Source organism: Chanodichthys erythropterus, chromosome 7, assembly GCF_024489055.1.
Source record: "Chanodichthys erythropterus isolate Z2021 chromosome 7, ASM2448905v1, whole genome shotgun sequence".
NCBI lineage: Eukaryota > Metazoa > Chordata > Actinopteri > Cypriniformes > Xenocyprididae > Chanodichthys > Chanodichthys erythropterus.
The window spans coordinates 26,500,940-26,521,420 of NC_090227.1; the positions used below are offsets into that span (position 1 = coordinate 26,500,940).

The window sequence follows — 20,481 nt, forward strand, 5'->3', positions numbered from 1 at the left end:
GGATTGCAAAGTATGCAAAAATCCATGCCAGCATTCATATTTATAAAAGTCTTTGATGTGGAACGTTTTTAAAATCACGTCCACATCTTTGGAAATCTAAGCAATTCTTGCTCCTAAAGGCCTAAAGGATTTGGACATTGACTGGTGATCTTTTATATGTATTTATAGATTTCAAATCACAAATATAGGGCAGTTTCTACATAACATTTTATAAATGAGGCCCTCTGTGTCTCCATTAACAACAGGTCACAACCTCAACTGAGCAATCAACCCACCAGAAAACAATGCTCATTAAAGCAGTGTATACTGCATTTCTTGCCATTTTTATTGTGCTTTTGTTAGTCAGAAAACAAGATGGACAAACCTATAGAACATACTGTAGTCATGTGAATGATGTGTTTATTTCATGTTTCGTCCTGCCATTGGTCGAGTAAAATTACAAAGAAATCATTTGCAATTTTCATTCTCGTTAAATATGCAGAACCCCTGATGTCTGCGCTACATTGGGGGAAAGTAAAGGGCAAAGGTCAGGGAGAGGGTCCACCGAATGTGCAAGTCAGTCACTAATTGACTTTCAAGCCAAACAGGACAGATTCTTAAATCCAGACATGAACCCATGAAATTCAATAAATCGGGCCACATATGTAAATCAGTGAAAAACACCAAAATGTATAAACTCATATATCTGGGGAAAACAAAGAGAAGAAAAAGGAAAATACGAGATGTCTGTAGTCTCAAGATTTCCAGGAGGTGGCACCATAGTGCTGGTTCGAACAGCGTTTAGTTCTCTACAAACCTCAAAGAAACGCTAAAAAACGATCATTACTTTTTGGCACATTTGTTCATTTCTCTTCATGTCCTTTCATCTCCTGCTAGAACAACTATAATATAATGTACATGACATAAAATCAATATGAAAGATGAAAGTGAACGAAAATCACAGCTCGCGAGTTATCAGAAGATGAGAGGACGAAAACTGGTACATATGGCTCAGAAATGCAGTTCCAAGTCTCCAGAGTGAGACGACATTCGCAAAAACATACGCACGCTTGCTTTTGTTCATATGGATGAACTAAAGGGAGGGGCATGATTTCAGCAGGATGGGGAAATTATATAGGTCATCTCTAAGTCGAAATTTTCCAGCATTTCTGGGAGATTTTATGCAAATCTAACTGTGGATTTAACAAGGAATCGGTGTATTTTTCCAGGGATCTGAATGGTAGGGTCGGTGCTCGTCTGCATTGGAGGACATATACAGTAAGTAATTCACAGTTATCAGAAGGGGCCTGACTCCAAATGACCCCTCAACACCTTCATTCAAGCCCTTGTACAGTCAAACTGACTGACGGTTTAATGCAGAGCGGCTGTTTTTGGAGGGGAGGTCAGGATTTCTGTTAATGATCTAAATGATTTTCTTGTAGAAAATAGCATCCAAGATGAGGGAATAAACTTTAGTCAGAGTAACCACCATATTTATGGTACATTAGCACAAATGAGGCTGTGAGGTGATAAAAGTACAGTCTGTTCTATTTTCAAAACCCTTAATTTCTGCTGGAAATGTATATATTTTCAATATCAATCAGAGAAAAAAAATCAACATCAAGGTTACTAGATACCATATCAGAAAAAAAAAAAGTATCAATCAATCAATATTATATACACGCTACCATTTAAAGGTTTGGGGTCAGTGTTTTTTTTCAGAAATACAGCAAATTCAGTAATATTGTCTAATATTATTACAATTTAAAATAAAGTTTTCCTCTTTTTGTATATTTTATAATGTAATTTATGTTAAAGTCTTCAGTGTCACATGACATGATCCTTCAGAAATCATTCAAATATTTCTTATTATTATCAATGCTGAATAATAGTTGTGCTGCTTTGGAAACCATGATGCATTTTTTTTTTTTTTGAGGATTCCTTGATGAAACAGCATTTATTTGGAATAGAAATCTTTTTAACAAAATAAAAGTATTTAGTGTCACTTTTGATCACTACGCTCTTATTGAATAGAGGTACTCATTTCTTTCAAAAAAAAAAAAAAAAAATAGTAAAGAGAGTCCTTAAAACTCGCTATCACCGCTGAGCACTCATAGAGGAACACACACGCACACACAGGCACACGTTTACCTATTTTCTGACAGATTTAGCAAACTCCTGAGGACATTTTTTAAGAATTGCCCTTTAAGTACTCACACAAATTCTTAACACATGCATCTGTCATGCTATAGTTGTATAGTTACAATATAGGTTCTAGTGTTTATATTATATACTAGCCTTAACCCAAAATTACAAAAATTTTATAACTTCTGAGGACATACAGTACAGTCCAAAAGTTTGGAACCACTAAGATTTTTAATGTTTTTAAAAGAAGTTTCGTCTGCTCACCAAGGCTACATTTATTTAATTAAAAATACAGTAAAAAACAGTAATATTGTGAAATATTATTACAATTTAAAATAACTGTGTACTATTTAAATATATTTGACAAAGTAATTTATTCCTGTGATCAAAGCTGAATTTTCAGCATCGTTACTCCAGTCTTCAGTGTCACATGATCCTTCAGAAATCATTCTAATATGCTGATTTGCTGCTCAATAAACATTTATGATTATTTTCAATGTTGAAAACAGTTGTGTACTTTTTTTTTTTCAGGATTCCTTGATGAATAGAAAGTTCAAAAGAACAGCATTTATCTGAAATACAAAGCCTCTGTAACATTATACAATACCATTCAAAAGTTTGGGGTCAGTAAGAATTTTTATTTTTTTGAAAAGAAATTAAAGAAATGAATACTTTTATTCAGCAAGGATGCATTAAATCAATCAAAAGTGACAGTAAAGACATTTATAATGTTACAAAAGATTAGATTTCAGATAAACACTGTTCTTTTGAACTTTCTATTCATCAAATAATCCTGAAAAAAAATATTGTACACAAATATTTTGTACAATTGTACACATTAAATGTTTCTTGAGCAGCAGATCAGCATATTAGAATGATTTCTGAAGGATCATGTGACACTGGAGAAATGATGCTGAAAATTCAGCTTTGCATCACAGGAATAAATTACTTTGTCAAATATATTTAAATAATACAGTTATTTTAAATTGTAATAATATTTCACAATATTACTGTTTTTACTGTATTTTTAATTAAATAAATGTAGCCTTGGTGAGCAGATGAAACTTCTTTTAAAAACATTAAAAATCTTAGTGGTTCCAAACTTTTGGACTGTACTGTATATATATATATATATATATATATATATATATATATATATATATATGGTATATAATATACATGGTCAGGTCAAAATGTCTGAATAATTTTTGTTTTCAAATTTTTATCAACTTTACTGGCAGTCCACTGTATGAATAATTTTTGGGTATAATATTTTAATTATTTTGCTATCCTGACTTACATAAATGAACTATAGTGTCCTGCACCCACTAGTAAAACAATTAAAAAATATATATCTAGTGTCATGAATAATTTTTGGTTTGACTGTACATATATATATATATATATATATATATATATATATATATATATATATATATATATATATATATATATATATATATATATATATATATATATATATATATATATATATATTAGTATTAAATGTAATATTTTGCAAATCCCAAAATTAATATCCATTTCTAATAATGCTGTAACACCAAAATTCACAATTGATTTTTCATTCCTAGTGAATTCAGTTGTAGAATGCCACTCCCATATTTAACTGTGTGTACAGAATGGGATTAAGAAGAGGAGTGACATCCGTATTTAGCTGCAGTGTGAACAGGCTGTACTTCAATCCCTCACATATTCATTTTTATTCATGTCAAGATAAATATGGCATCTACTCAGAGTCAATGCTGCTCCAATGGAAGGGGTTTTCCTACACAGTGTTACTGGTGTGTCATCGAGAACACTTATCTGATGAAGCACTGAGAAGGTGTCGTCGTCCTTGGCTGTTTGAATGCGGACTAATTTTAGATGACCAGTGGTGAAGCGTTAACTCTTTCTGCTGTCACAGTCTGTTTAGAAAACACACAAGACTGAACAGGACTGATGGCGCACATAATAGAAATGAGCATCAGTGTGTCTGTGTCCCAGGCTTCGTTTTAAATATTTAAACGGGTCATATGCATCTGCTGAGCCCTAATGGAGGATAGAATCAGACAGGTGGGAATGAATGGCTTGAAATGCTAGCACCTTGTTTTGTGCAAATCACCCCCAAACTCCATACAAAGAGTAAAATCTTCACCTTTTTTGACAGGTGGTTAACTATGCATATATGCCAAACATTCATATATAGATCTATATATTTTTTGATTTTTAAAAATTTATATGAAAACTATTGTATGTACATTGCTTGTGATTGATATAAAAAGCAAATATTTTAGTCATTTGACCATATATACAGCTGTAGGATCTCTGGGCTTTTTTTTTTTTTTTTTTTTTTTTTTGATTGATTGTATTTTCATTAAATCTTTTGTCCTTAGAGTCATCTTTTAAATAATTGTCATTCTAAAATTCATTCTAAATGAATTCATAAAAATTCTTCTAAGCATCATATTTCACAAGCTACAAAATCCACCTATGAGGAGAGAGAGAGAGAAAAAAAGAAAAGAAATAAAAAAGGCCAAAACAAATAAGCCAAATGCTGCTTACAGCAGGTTACCATATAAGCCATACGGTGAAAACTTTTACAATTATAGATTCTGTCTTCTGGTTTCTTTATGAGACGTCAAACACCAGTCATTACCATCCAGATAAGCTGCAATATTACAGATGTTTCTGGTCCCACAGTGGTTCTGTCATGCACACCTCACACACATTTGTTTACACACTCGCTTACACACACACTTATTGCAGAGTTTCTTATTCAGAATTTCTTATTACCAGATTAAGAAGACTTTTGATTTAGCAAAGTCATATTTGGATAAGAAACTAGTGTGGTTGTGTGCATGAAACGTGTAACTGTATTGGGAACCCTTTTTTTGTTTTGTTTTATGTGAAAAATTACAAACGAAAAATAACAAAAGTAGTCTGTGTGAAGGGCTCAAACGTGAACACACACCGTTACACCCCACTGTGGGATGTTCAATTAAAGATGGAAGACCAGGTTCTGTAAAACTATAACAAACAAAAGCAAAAAAGGGGGTGGTACAATGCAAATCATACAAACCAGTCAACCGTCATTCCATATGGTGATGTAACGTTTCATGCTACAGTCCATCATAAAAGGATAACCATCAAAAAAATCATTTTCAAGAGTGTTTTTTGTCTTTATATATATAATATCATATATAAGTTTTATATTTATGACAAAAATGTTATATTCATATATCTATATACTTTTTTCTGTCAAATATATATGTATATAATTGGTAAAAATGAGTAAATTATTGGTGGAATAAATCATCTAGGGAGAGAGACAGGTGCAGTTTTGCACGGTCCATCTTGTTTGCTGTCCCTCTCCATTTTCAAAGCTATTTAAATACATTGAGATATTCTATCTAATGTCATATTTCCTTTGGAAACCCAAAGTAAGAGTCTGATTATGAAAAAAAAGCCACTAGTATTGGTTAAACATTCTCCGAGTGTAGTACGTCCCTCAGCCAGAAGGGGGCAGGCGGTAGATAGAGAGGATCCGGCCACGCCCAGTCTGCTCATCCATTTCTAAAAAAATACTCTGAAAGGCAACTGAACTTCCTTTTCTCAACAGCATCCCTCCTTTTTTCTGGATTAATGATGCAGTGTTAAGTAGCAGATAGTAAAGTGGGGAAAAATGGCTTTGGGACTATGGGATTAGTGGGTGTTTATCATGCTAATAAAACCGAAGAATCAATGATGAGATGTTCTGCATGGGCTTTGTTCAGACAAACACAAGTTTTGGTGTATTTTTGTAGTTTGGACAGCAGTTTCGTCAACTATATAGTGAATAGTAAATGAGTGAACAACTGAGTGATTTCAGAAGTTGCAAAAATGCATATATATATATATATAATGTATATATACTTCAATGACTCATGAGTTCAGCACCATGGCAAAGAATCCATGACTAACATGTGCAGAGGCAGCACTTTCAGTTTAAAAAATAACTGTAAAAAACTGAAACAAATATACACAGTAAAATACCATTTTCCATTGAAACAGTAATATACCATATAAAAACAATGCATTCTGGGTAATATTTGTCGAAAAGAGGCCTATAGGCTACTTTCATGAAAAATGACAAATAAAATTACCCAGAATGCATTGTAATATACTGTAAAAACAATACATTCTGGGTAATATTTGTTGTTTTCGAGAAAATATCTTATAGGTTGCTTTCTCGAAATCGACAAATATTTTATGGCATATTACTGTTTCAATGGAAAACGGTGTTTTACTGTGTAAATCTTTTTAGTTATTTTTTTAGAGTGTGCCTGAAAAGTGTGTCTGATTTCAGTCAGTCAGTCCTAAAGATCGGATATGTGTGCACTGTGAACAAAGCCAATTCGATTGCAGCCCCTCCCAAACTCACAGCGCACCCATGTGATTGGATGCTGGCAGTGATGTGGGAGGGGCTTAGGATAGTGCTACAAAAATGGCATGGAGCAAACACCCACTCCACCAATGATAGATTTAGGAAATAGTGAGATTATTTAAAGCTGAAGTGTGTCATTTTTGCACCAATCAGAAACTGCAAAAATAATTGCATTCAAATTGTTTCCAAATGTGACATTGGTTGTACAAACACTGCCAATGTTGGTGTGTCAGATTGGTTGGGATGCTCAAATGAACAGAGCAATATTTTGAGGATATAATATTAAGCTGGGAAAGGAGAATGTATTTTAAAGGCATAGTTCACCCCAAAAATTAACATTTTGTCATAATTTACTCCCTCCTCAAGTTGTTCAAAACCTGTATAATTTTTTTTTTTGCTCTGCCATACACAAAGAAAGATATTTGGAAGAATGTTTGTAACCAAGCAAATCTCCCCATATTATTACATAGTCGATGGGGGGCGGGATCTGCTTGGTTACAAACATTCTCCCAAATATCTTTCTTTGTGTTCAGCAGAACAAAGAAATATATACAGGTTTGGAACAACTTGAGAGGGAGTAAATGATGGCAGGATTTTCATTTTTGGGTGAACTATCCCTTTAACATCAAAATGACACACTTTCGCTTTAAAGCTGAAGAATCACAAGAAAAATGAAAATCAAAAAAATAAAAATGTGTCAAGACTAGCTACAGGCAGAGGGAGGCGCATGGTCAACTCTCCAGCAGCAGTTTAAGAGCGCGCTCAATGTTCATGCGATGACCGACGCGCGTCACGCCCAGCTCAGCGAAGTCCTCCTTGGTCAGAGCGGGCAGATGGGAGCCCTCGATCTCATGCTCTTGGAATCGCTCCCGGTGTTCAGCCAGGTTTATGCTGGCCAGCCAGTCACCCACGTCATACTTGTTCCACAGGTGGAGGGGCTTCTGGTGGAACGGCCGAAGTGCGAGCAGGGGGGAGGGCATGCCTGGCGAGGGGGCGGGAGAGGGAGAGCGACTGCGTGCACTGGAGCTCCTCATGACGAAACGCACTTCTTTCGGTTCGTGAGGGAGACTGAGGCTAGACGACTTAAGGATGGTGGGGGGTGTGATGGGGGAAGTGGCCAGACCAAAGCCCCGGATGGGTCCCAGAGGATCCGAGCGGTCCGGGGAACCGGGGCTGGGCGTCCTCCGGGTCACTGGGTAGCGGCTGCCTGGTCTGATGGTGTAGGTGGTGCCGTAGCCTCTCTGAGAGATAGTATGGAGCTCCCCCAGACTACTGAAGAGTCTAAAAGTAGGGAACAGAGAAAAGAGAAAAGGAAGGGGAAGAGAGGATGAAAGGAACAGCAGGTATGAGATTCAGTGGCTCTTTCTCACCCAGTTTACTTAACAGCATCAGCTATGTTAGGACTCTACGATTTGAGTTAGATGTGGCAAAGGCATTAAACTAGTGTTAGTGAGATGCTTCATTAATGTGTTTAAGCTGTAACAGTAGAAGTGCAAAGGTGTTACAGACCCGTGGAGCAAACGTAGAGAGAATACATCATAAGATCAAGGATGATCAAGTTTATACAGAGTGAAATCAAATCTGAATTCCTGAATCTTGAATTTTAGAGTTTTTAGAGTTTATAAAGAGTTTTTGTTTTTAGAATTTATATTCATGTTATACAACTAAAATTTCAAATGTTTCCTTTCCAAAATGCACCCTATTTACACTGTTTTAATGTCTTTTTTGACTTATTATCCAGTGAAATTATTTAAAAATAGCAGTAACAATTTACAATAATGTTTCATTTGTTAAAATGAGTTAATTTCATTCTTTAACATGAACAAACAATGATAAATGTTTCTATAGCATTTATTAATCTACTAATACATTACTACTGCTAATTATTACTAACATTACTAATGTATTTTTTATTTAGTAACATTAACAAAGATTAATAAATACTTTAACAAATATATTGGTCATTGTTAGTGTTAATGCATTGACCAAATTTAACTAATGGGACCTTATTGTAAAATTTTAGCAAAATATCAAGTGCAGTAAGACATAATACACTATAATACACAATATCTTATGGCATGCTGCATCTCAGGTAATTTTTTAAAATGATTTTTAGATGTTTTAAGTGGAAAATTAGACCAAAAATTAAGCTTATTTTAAATAATTTAAGATGATTAACATTTTCTAGTTAAATATAGTTAAACAGAAACATAAACTAAACACATAGTTGACCAAATGCATATACACAATAAATTTTAATTTTAATTTCAGTTGCTGACACTAAAATCATTCATTAAGCATTAAGTGTGTATCATCTTCTAGTTGAAGTGTCAACTAACTTTTTTTTTATTTAGTTCTGCATGGTATAACTGTAACTAGGCAAGAGAAACTCTCTTTCCACTTAAAGGGTTAGTTCACCCAAAAATTAAAATTAAGTCATTAATGACTCACCCTCATGTCGTTCCACATCCGTAAGACCTTCATTCATCTTCGGAACACAAATTAAGATCTTTTTGATAAAGTCTGAGAGGTTTCTGTCTCATCATAGAGATCCAACGCAACTACTGTACTAGAAAAAGACTTAAACTCAATTTTATGAAGCGACGCGAGTGCTTTGTGCAAAAAAACATAAGTCACCACTTTCCTTACAAAAATATTGATCTGCAACGCACGTTCATGAGAGCTTCATGACGCATGTGTGTTGTGTTCAGACTCCTGTGTAAACTCAACGCGCATGCGCGAGTGTTCGCAAAAGCATCATGACGCATGCGTTTTGTGTTCACGTGAGAGCTGGCATTGTTGCATGAACATGCTTTGTATAATATTATTTTGTTAATAAAGTGGTAAATTTTTGTTTTGTTGCACAAACAAAGCAATCATGTCACTTCATAAAATTGAGTTTAAGCCACTGGAGTCACATGGAGTACTTTAATAATGTCTTTTTCCTACTTTTCTAGAACATGGAGTGGTGGTTGCGTTGGATTTCTATGGAGGGACAGAAACCTTTCAGACTTCATCAAAAAGATCTAAAATTGTGTTCCAAAGATGAACAAAGATCTTACGGATGTGGAACGACGTGAGGGTGAGTAATAAATGACAGAATTTTCATATTTGGGTGAACTAACCCTTTAAAACCTGCCTCTGTGAGCACTGAAGTGAAAATCAGACATAACTACTCAGTAAACAATCAGTGGCAATGACTGGGGTGTTACGTGGGTTTGAATGAAATGTATAATGTGGATAGATTTACACAGAATTTATGAGCACTATACAGCAGAACACTGGAAGCACAACCAAACATGCACCACATAAGAAATAATAGAAGATGACAGCAGACAGATGTAGAGGCACATAACATCTCAACCTTCAAATTACAAATTATGTTATTTTTGAAATGCATATATATATATATATTATATATATATATATATATATAATTTTTTTTTTTCTCTAAAATATCCAACATATATAGTATTATAGGATAATATAGAATTTATATTTAGATTTTTTACGTGGCTAGCCAAATTAGCTATATTTATGTGAAGAGAACAGAAGATATTTAGCAATATGGATGCAAGCTCTGATCATAATCTATCATATCTGTAGAAGCATCCTATGGAAAATCTAAAGAAAAACAAATGTCCTATACTTGCATTGATCTAATCCTTTTGCCTGTGTAACTTGATGATTGAGGACAATTAAGCAGCCAATAAGAAACATGGAAAAACTGCTGAGAGGGGCCTAGCCAAATTAGCATAAGGCGGGTCAGTAGATGAGGAAGGGTGGATGATGATCAGGGCTTGACTTAGAGGTGTGAAAACAGACAGAAAAAAAGAGATGAGATGATTCATGCGCACTTACACAGGTGCCCGGCTCTTCTGGGCTTAGCCTCAGATTCAGCTCTAGACAGAGCAGCGTAGCATGCAAAGAGAGAGAGTGAGAGAAATAAAGAGACAGAAAGGGGGGAGAGAGAGAGGGGGGGAGATGGAGAAAGAGAGAGAGAGAGAGAAAGAGAGGGGGGCAATGAGAGAGAGAGAGCGGTCGGTTAGCATCAGTCCATGACAGAACAAAAAACAAACACCACACACTTCACATCCTCAACAATGTCAATCGAATGCAAACCAAATGCGTAGTGACACAGACCAGAGCGCAGCTATCCCCAGACGTCAGCTTTCAATAGTAGAAGATGCACATATACACACATTAGCAATAATGACTGACTTTTTCAGATGATGATGTGAAATTAATTTATTTCTTTGAATACATCTCGTGTCTGGGGTAAGGTGCCGTTCTGGTCAAATGAAAGCAAAATATCAAAATGAACAAATATGTATGAAAAATAATGTATAAAACTACATGAGCAACCATTTTTCTAAGAAGAAGCCGGAGCGGTCACTGTGTTAGCATGATTAAAGTGTCAGAAAACAACAGAAATGAAACACTCAGCGAGCACAGTAAGCTTGGAAAGCATGTGTGAATGATGGGAAAGAAAAAGAAATGTTTTGCCTATGCTGACTATGCAGACTGAGAGGAATGAGAGATTATTATTATGATGACACTCTGATTATGTTGGTTTTATGTTGGATTATCTGATGAGAAATGACAACAATCAGCTGGTGTAATTAAACAATTTAATTTATTACAATCTAATTTGGTTTATGAATAAAAATAGCATTTTCTTAACACATGGGTTAGACAAACATGGGTTTTAAGGAGTAACGTATCTCAAAACACTACTGTGAGTAACATGGGTCAAACAACACATTCAAATTGTAGGATGTTGCAAAAACATCAGTCACACATGGACCCACATACATACTGCTAGCACAGTGCCATAGAGAAGCAGGCCACAGGGAAAAGCTCACTGAGTTAGATGTGTCAGAGTTTGGAAGGTGAAAGGTCAAAGCCTGAGATGGTGCATGCCCTTAGGCCATCTGTTACCTTGTGAACACCCAAATGGCAAAAGACAGAGGGACTTAAAGAAGCACTTCATGGTTAAAATCCAATTTATCTCAGTGTAGTCACCCTGCTGCATGTCATTGACAATTTGACTTGTATCATGTATTGTACACTGAAGAAGGTGTCATAGCAAATCTAAGCACTAAGAAGACTTGAGATTTCTGTCAAGGGACAGACATTTTGGTTGATTTGCCAGGGTGGACAAGGGAACACAAGAACCTGCAGAAGTTATTAATAAAACCAAGAGCAATGTCAGCAAAAGTGATTGAGTATGGGATTAGTGGATTGTTAAAGAATAGAAAATAAAAGGAATGACATTTGATTTACCCTAGTGGCTAAAAGCTAAGGTTTACTGTCTTCCATGTCCTTGTCACATCTGTTGGGATATAAAGGACTTCAGCTGTATTTGAGGATATAAGCAAAATATTACAAAGCTGGTGCTTTAAAAAAAATCAAGACAGAAAAAGCATTGCCCTTTGAGCGCTTATATGAAACAACTTTATTCGAATTAATAGTTTTAACACAAACTGTCCCTGTAGCTCTAGTTATGTGTATTTATGGATCTACAGAAATGTCTACAATATATCAATCTAACTATTGTATACGGGTTGTATGGTAGAGCTTTGAGATCAGCCTGAGGCTGTTCTACGTTACTTACCAGTGGTTGTCGAATGCTGAGATAGTTCTGGGGCTCCAAACGTCTCAATGAAGAAAGCATGTTAAACATTAACACTTAATATTTCTAAATAAGTACGAATTTTTAAGGTCCTGGATTTTGGCATGCTTTGTGGCATGTCATTTTTATGAGGATGTTTAATATATCTTGTTTATGTTCTTTTTTTCATATTACTAAATACAAACTGTGAGTTTAAATTAAACATTGTTATTCAGATTTGGGAAAGGAACTGCACAAGGTAGATGTTCTCACTGCCATTTAAGAAAATGGCAATAGGAAACTTGCATTTGCAATTTAAACTTCTTTTTTTTCTTTACTATGTTGCTTTAGAAAATGTGTGGAAATTCTTTTCATGGGTGTTTTGTTTCAGTTGCAAAATTGATTTGCTTTTGTTCTTCTGCAGAATTCACGCCTTACCTTGCACCAATCACGGGCGATTTCCTTCCAGGGTCAAGTGAAGCTCCAAGTGGCTCTTCCCCAAGTGAGCGTGTGTCCTTGTTCAGCTGCTGCAGCCGTGAGCTGAGCTCACTGATCACAGTGGGCTTGCCTTCCTCTGTCCCCGAAAGCGGACGGGGTTCCACAGGGTCCCCCCACAACTTGGAGCGTCTCTGGAAGAGGTAGCGGGGTCTGGCCGGGCCTGAGGCTCCCGCAGCAGCAGCCAGCGCAGCAGCATGCTGCTGTGAGAGCAGTTCGCTATCAGATGACTGCTTAAGCAGGGGGTCCCTGAATGTCACCGGGCCCTTGCTGAGCTGGGACTTGAGCTTTGGCTTTGGAGGCACTGGCGGCTTATCAAGAATGAACGTCTGGCCATCTGCGTGGGTGGTGTAGGTGTCCGTGGGCTCGCCGCTTTCCGAGGACAGTGTAGACATGCTGGAGACAGTGGAGATGGTGCTCGTGGTCTCCAGGTGGTGATCGCTGGAGCTACGAGTGTCTACCTCTTCCACTCCGGAGTCAGCAGCAGACTCTGGGCCCAGGTGGGACTCAGATGGCTTCCCTGAGGCTGCTTGCAGGCCACTGCTAGCAGGGACCTGTGCTGCTGCGATGACCGCTGCTGGAGGGGCAGGGGGTGGGGGTGGAGCTGAGGGTAGGGCAGAAGGAGTTGTCTGCACCAACGTAGGAACAGGAGGTACTGCAGTTTCAGGTGTCTTTCCAAGAAGGCCATTGGCAAATTCATCCGGTGGAGGAACCACACCAATTTTACGGAGCTCCTCTCGCGTCTCCTCATCACTGGAGGACAGCATGGCAGGTGGCAAGGTGACCGTGTAGGGATCAACATCCTCCTCAGAACTACCCTGAGCCAGAGTTTTATCTGAGGCTGGGCCGGGAGATGGCTGGGAAGCTGGAGCTGTAGCTGAAGGTGGGGTTGATATCGAAGGAGTGTCGGGACCAGGGGACTTGGCGCGTTTTATTTCAGCCAGCATGGGTTTTGGGCTCTCTGACAAAGCCCCCTTAGGAGAGGGGACACTGTGCTCTGGGCTGGGCCCCACGGCCTGCCCATTACTCGTTGCATGAACCATGATAAGCCCAGCAGTTTTCTGCTGAGATGTGTCCATGATGCTGATGATCATACTCTTCTTGTCCTCAATTTTCCTCTCCTCCTTCCTTTCTGTCCTCGCTTCTAACTCTTTCCTGGTGGATATGGGACTTCCCCACTGAATTTTGCTGGTGGGGGCAGAGGTCTCGTAAATTCTTTTTGCCGCAGGGGAAAAGGGAGGTGAGGCAAACTCCCCCTCACCCTCTGACCGCTCAGCCTCTTTGGTCTGGGTCTCCATATACAGCACCCCTCCAGCAGCTTCATGTTTAGTTCTGGGCTCAGGGCTGCTTGAAGGGGACTGACTCTGGGAGGTTAATGCTCGTTCCCTTGCGGCCAGCGCAAGTGCCAATGGAGAGTTGGGGTCCAGGGGCTTGCCCGTCAGTGGGTGAATGAAGGTGGTGCCCCCAGGAGAGGGACGCAATGCCAAGGCGGGAGGAGGCAACTGACCAAGTTCACGTGTGAGCATTCGTTCATCGACAGAACGTGATGGTGTGAGTGAGGGGGCCTCTGGGGGTGGTGCTGAACTGCCCTCCATAGTGCCCACTGATAGGAAGACTGTGGATTTCCGCCTCTCCTCCAGACGACGTTCCCGGTCTTTCACAGCATCAGCAATTGCGGCAGCAAAAGGTCCTTTTCCTTGCAACATTCCCTCAGCTTGAGCTTGACTGCGTTCCTTCAACAGCTGCTGCTGCTGCTGATAGAAATCAGCCCTGCTGGTGTGGTGGGCAGCTAGGCGCCCAGAGGGAGAGTGCTCTCTCGCATGGATGGATGCCAGTGCTAGTGAGGCTCTCTCCTGAGCATCTTCCACCTGCAGTTGCTTTACAAGTGGGCTCTTCCTCCGCTGTGGCTTGCTGGGAGGCGGCGCAAACAGGCCTACGCTGAACTGTCCCACATTGGCGTAGGGGTTATCGATGACTCGACCTTTCCGTTTGATCCTCTCCGGTGGAGTTGAGACAGCACCTGGCCTGGGGATGTCAGTAGGCTCCACGGGGAGGTGGGAGGAGTCTTGCAGAATGATCATGGAGCGGGCTTTCTTCTGCCGATCCATGTGGGAGGCATGGCGAGGTGGCTCAAAAAGCTCAGCGGACATTGTCTGTGGCAAAGCATGCAGTCTCGGCTCAGAGCCTGGTTTAAAACTGGAACGGCTGGGGTCATGAATGCGGCTGGGTTCATGAATGCGGCCAGGGGGAGGGGGCGGGCAGAACGAAGGAGGTGGTCCAGTATCTAGATAGTAAAGCGACGGGGGAGGTGGGGGAGCCGTTTGGGGAGGTGGAGGAATACTATGGCTGTCTCTCAGGCTGTCTGTCATGGAGGAGCTCCGTGGAAACCTGTGTTCCGCTGCCAGGGCAGATAGTCGATCCTCTTCGGTTGCTCCTGCACAGACAGACAGACAGACAGACAGATAAATCTATAAAAATGTATTTTGGGTTTTGTCTGAGCTTGGATGATGAACAAGTGTGCAATATTGTGCACATTTGGTCTTTGCTCTTTCCTTTAATGTTACTGTTTGTCCGTAACTGTAACATTACTTCAGTCATTCAGATTTGTGGATCAAAATACAGATAGATAAAAGAAACCAGAACAAAGTGTAACACTTTAATATTGTATCAAAAGAAAGAAAGAAAAAGATTTGTTAAGGATTACCAAAAGACTTTGTCCTAGCCATGCTTTTCGGCAGCTGCATGTGGGCTTTTTCCAATGCTGGGTGAAGAGCACCATGAAGAGCAAGTCCTTGCCGCTCAAAAAGAGACTGCACAAAAACAGAGAAAACATTTATGCCAAAAGGTAAAGCAAAAAATTATGTCATATTATCAACAGAGTATTTCTGCTTGCTGTTGTTATTGTAAGAGGCTTTAACCCTGCTTGAGAACCAGTGAAGTACCAGCAAGCATACAGCATGTTGGTTTTGGATGCTTTTATATAGTAAAACTGTGCTGGTACATTAGACCAGCATTGAATTTGCAATTTGGTTCTCAATTTGAAAAATGTAAAATAAAACAAACATTTTGAGTAAAACTTTGGAACTCCACTGCATACAGACAACATATCTGGTCAATACAGCTGAAATGAGACACTTTCTGATAATTTTTGTTTGCATGCACATACTGTATCTTACACTGATTTCTGCTGGTGTCATTCGGCGACTGGTAGGACGTTGCTTCACCGTGGCTGCTCTGTAGTCTGCTTCTACCTTTGGCCTCAGTACTGTCTCCTGAGAGGCCAAAATCTCATCTAGCCTTTCTGTTAACAAACACACATACAAAACCAAGTTCATTACACACATGCACACAAATAGTACTCAAAAAGGTGTAATATGAATCACATCCGATCACAAGCTTTGAAATAAAATAATGACAAAGTAAATATGAAATGGAAATGCTTAATGACACAAAAGTGAATTAACACAATGCATCATTGCTCCTAACTTATGGCAAAAGGTGTTGTATGACACACTAGCTCAGTTCCAACCTATAGATCTGCCTGCTGTATACTGTACTTGAGCAGTGCCATTCACACAGGATGCACTCTTTTGTTTTTTTTGAAGTTTTAGCAAAGTATGTTTACAAAGAAAAACAATTAAAAAAACAACAACACAGATGGAGAGAGAATACATCCTGTGTGAATGGTCCCTAAGGTAGAATCCTAACTGAAATAGAACCTCATAAGTGACTAATTTGGAACACTCCACATGCCACACAAATAGCAGTCCTCACGTGAAGCATATGAAAGGCGAAACTCACAATCCATTTCCATAGAGTTTAGCATTGGCACATGTTGCTACCCTAAGAGTGTGATATTCAAATAAGCATGAAAAATATCATTATATAATTTTTCATTTATCAAATAATTTATAATTTAATGATACTTATATTTATTAAGCTTATTCAATATTTATTCAATTACTTTAAAACAAGTTAATATAGAATGTTAATTTTAATATTTGAGCATTTTCAATTTATTCTGGGACATCCAAAACCAGGTATTTTAAAAGACAGCATAATTTTGCTGCCTTCGTGTTGAAAACGCCCAAAAATGCTGGCTATAGGTAGGCAGCTCACTAGGTTTTGGAACAGAGCTAAATAAAGCATATTCCAGTGTGAGTAAGGTGAAGATGGTTGCATACACATTTTGAATAATGCTGTGATTTTGTCGGTTTCTAAAAACATCGATGTGTAACTCACCCCCTCTTCTCCTCCTTGCAGAGGCTGAGCATGAAATAAATGTACAGAACACTTCTCCATTAAAGTCTCACAGCAGCAAATGTCTGTCGATATGTGTTTCGGTGTGAACATGAGTGTGAATGTGTGTAATGAACTCAGTAAATTCAGAGCACAGATTGAGAGAGAAAGACAGCTGATGTTTTGAACAGCTCAAATGGCTGCAGGAGGGAGATGACACAGTTAATAAATAAACAAGAAAGAGCAACAGGGAGAAAGAGACAGATAGGCAGAAAATGTTGCATCCAAGTGTGTGCATGTGTAAAACCACCTATTTTCATAATCAACCATTTCATAATCTGAATGACTAGTTGATTATAAAGAAGACTGTGCATGTTGAATCCAAGAACGTGCATTACTTCAATAGGATAAATGAGAGATATTCAACAAATATACATGTTAAAATAACGATAACCTTTTACTGCACAGAAATAATATGCATAATAACAGCAGCAATACGACAGTCATTTCTTTAAAAGTTATTGTTGAAGGCTGTGGATTTGTTACAGAAGCAGTGTTTTGTTGGCTTTCACTGGGATGAATTTAGAGATGTTACTTCCTTGAGAGAGTTTTTTGTGTTTATAGCATGCTAAAACCCAGTAAACTGTTAGCATGCTAAAATCCCTTTTAATTCATCACCTTCAAAAAAGAACCGGTGGTAAAAATATTAACGCTTAGACAAAAAAAAAAATCGAAAGAAATGTAGAAAAAATATTAAACTTCACAAATCTAGTGTGTGTTTGTTTGAGGGTGTCTTACCTAGCTCTTCGAGCTCAGCAGTCATGCTTTTGGACCTCAAGGTAAGGGTGGTGCTGGGCGCTCTTTTTGGAGGCGGGGGCGCTGTGGAGGAAAGGCAAGGAGTAGATGAGAAGATGGGATGGTGTGGCGTGGGGCCTTCACGGCTGCTGCCCATCGGCAGCTGCCAGCGCTTTTTCACCATCTTCATCCGAAGATCTCAATGTACCACACCGCACCACGATTAAACTCTCTCCTGCCGTCTTTCTCTCTCTGACAAGCAACATAGAATCATGCAACGGTCAGACATCTCCTGTGTGCGTACGCATCCAGAAAACCCACTTCCTTCCTTGGTTGCCCTCTGATGGTAGAAAGAAATACTTGTCTCCCAAAATCCTTCATTTCACATACATTCTCTTACAAACCAAAGGGTGGTCGAGTTTCTCTTTGTCTCTTAGAAACAAAACATGACGCTTTATAGCTTAAGCATGCTATAAGCTCCCAATCAGCATAAAAAGAAGTTCCAGGAGAATCAACACTTCTGTTGTCTCAATAACATCAGCGTAAAACTCCTCACTCCTTCAGCTAACAACCTTGCAGACCAGAGTGGAGCTCTGGAGAGAGAGATGGGGAGAGAAATACCAAGGCACTAATGCAATACTTACTTCAAACATGCATTGTAGTAACCATGGCAACTCTGGCAGGAGCAAGGCCTGGGTTTGTGCATTTAAACTGTGAGAATCTGTGTGTGTGTGAGTTTGTATGTGTGTGTGGGAGGATACAGCCACAAAACTAACAACAGACACTCCATTATTACTTCATCAGTAGTGTGTATAAGTGTGTGATAGTTTGCATAGCACAGAGTTATGCAATAACTTTGCAGGTGACCATGACAAAATGACAACATTCTTATTGACAATAAGATTTTAGGATTGGTCTTAAAAGCTTAAATAACCTATCACTTCGCCCTGACTGTAGGGATAGTCCATTTCTGTTTCAAGCTGTAAAGCATGATGCTAACTCACGCTAGTGTCAATGAGCAGGCAAAACAGTGGATCTGAATGCAGGAAAAGTTTAATAAAAGACATAGAAAACACTAAGAACAACGACATGGAAGGAAACCACATAACACAAATGAAACAAGTACTATATATACACAGGGGAGACTAGCGTAACAAGATAACAAGGGGGCGTGGTAAATTGAAACACCTGGGGAACCTAATCAACATGACAACAAAACAACTACAAAACACTATAAAGAATGACATAAAACAAAAAAATAACTAATTTGTTCACAAACAGGGAATATGCCACACAAAAGTCCAGGTGGGAGATGGAGCAGAGGCTGACCAGCAGGAGGGATGGTGAAGAGGAAGAGGACCAAGGGACAGAGGCAGGGCATGTGACCAATGCAGAGCAGGTCAGGTAGTTGGTCAGGTGGCCAGAATGAAGCAAGTGACCATTGCGGAGCAGGCAATGTAGGTGGCCAGGGTGAGGCAGGCTGTGCAGATGACCAGGGCAGCTCAGGCTGGGCAGATGGCCAGGGCGGCTCAGTCTGAGCAGATGGACAGAACGAAGCAGGCAGTGGAGTCGGAGCTAAAGACCTCCACGGAGGAGCAGTTAACCACCACAGTAGTGCAGTAGGAGCTGAAGATCTCCACAGCGGAACAGATTACCACCACAGCAGTGTAGTCGGGGCTGAAGACCTCCACGGCGGAGAAGATGACCACCACAGCAGTGTAGTTGAGGCTGAAGACCTCCACGGTGGAGCAGATGACCACCACAGCAGTGTAGTCGAGGCTGAAGATATCCACGGTGGAGCAGATGACCACCACAGCAGTGTAGTCGAGGCTGAAGATATCCACGGTGGAGCAGATGACCACCACAGCAGTGTAGTCGAGGCTGAAGATATCCACGGCGGAGCAGATGACCACCACAGCAGTGTAGTCGAGGCTGAAGCTCTCCATGACGGATCTGGAAAGCCACTCTCAGCCAATGAACTCTCGTCCTGTCATGAATCAGCCACGGAGGTCATCTGTAAACTCTTGTCCTGTCTCGATCCAGCTGCAAAGGCTGTCTATGAACTTTCTGCCTTTCCAGCAATGGCCACTGAGGCTGTCTTTGAACTCTCTGCATGCCATGTCCCGGCCACAAAGCAGCCTTTGATCTGTCTGCTTGTCCAGCTACAGCCAAAAAGGCAGTTTGTGAACTTTCTGTCTGCCCAGATACGGCCAAAAAAGCCATGTGTGATATCTCTGCCGTTCCTGTTTCGGCCAAAGAGGCCGCTCATGAAGTCACTGTGTTCCCTGCTCTAAGGACTATCTATGAACTATGTGAGCTCCCTGTCCCGGCCCTTGGGGCCGCAAACAAACTGTCTGTGTTTTATGTTCCAGCTCCTCTGGCATCTCCTACTCTGCCGTGGCTTCTAGCTCCTCCGTGGTGGTCTTCTGCTTCGCTCTGGTGGTCTTCAGCCCTGCTTGCTCCTCTGTGGTGGTCTTCTGCTCTGCCGTGGGGGCCTCCAAGCCCATCTGTGCTACTGTGGTGGTTGTCTGCTCCACTGTGGGGGTCTTCAAGCTCGTCTATGCTGCCTTGGTGGTCATCTGTTCCGCCGTGGGGGTCTTCAAACCCATCTGTGCAGCTGTGGTGTTCGTCTGCTCCACTGTGGGGGTCTTCAAGCCCGTCTACAAGACCCCCTGCTCAACCTGCTCTGCCCTGGCCTCCTGCACAGCCTGCACCGCCCTGGTCATCTGCCTGGCCTGCGTCACCCTGGCTACCTGCCCAGCCTGCTCCGCCCTGGCCGCCTGCTCTACCT

The 20,481-nt window shown here is 39.9% G+C and overlaps 1 protein-coding gene across 10 annotated transcripts in view; it reads right to left on the bottom strand.

Moving 5' to 3' along the window:
- Positions 1-7,121: 7,121 nt before the first annotated feature.
- The window catches only part of shank3a (SH3 and multiple ankyrin repeat domains 3a), a 377,964-nt gene continuing 364,604 nt past the window's right edge, over positions 7,122-20,481 (bottom strand). For 5 of the 10 annotated variants that reach the window (XR_010895494.1, XR_010895496.1, XR_010895497.1 and 2 more), the window contains 7 exons: positions 17,694-17,774; positions 15,833-15,957; positions 15,361-15,466; positions 12,600-15,090; positions 11,834-12,207; positions 10,409-10,449; positions 7,774-7,828 (listed from right to left, as the gene is read on the bottom strand). Coding sequence is in view for 3 of the 10 variants with exons in the window: in XM_067389993.1 (XP_067246094.1) it covers positions 7,279-7,828; positions 12,600-15,090; positions 15,361-15,466; positions 15,833-15,957; positions 17,694-17,774 (3,353 nt within the window). In the remaining 7 variants the exon portion in view is untranslated. Of the gene's footprint in view, positions 7,829-10,408; positions 10,450-11,833; positions 12,208-12,599; positions 15,091-15,360; positions 15,467-15,832; positions 15,958-17,693; positions 17,775-20,481 lie in introns of all 10 variants that reach the window. The other 5 variants (XM_067389991.1, XR_010895498.1, XR_010895495.1 and 2 more) reach the window with 5 other exon arrangements.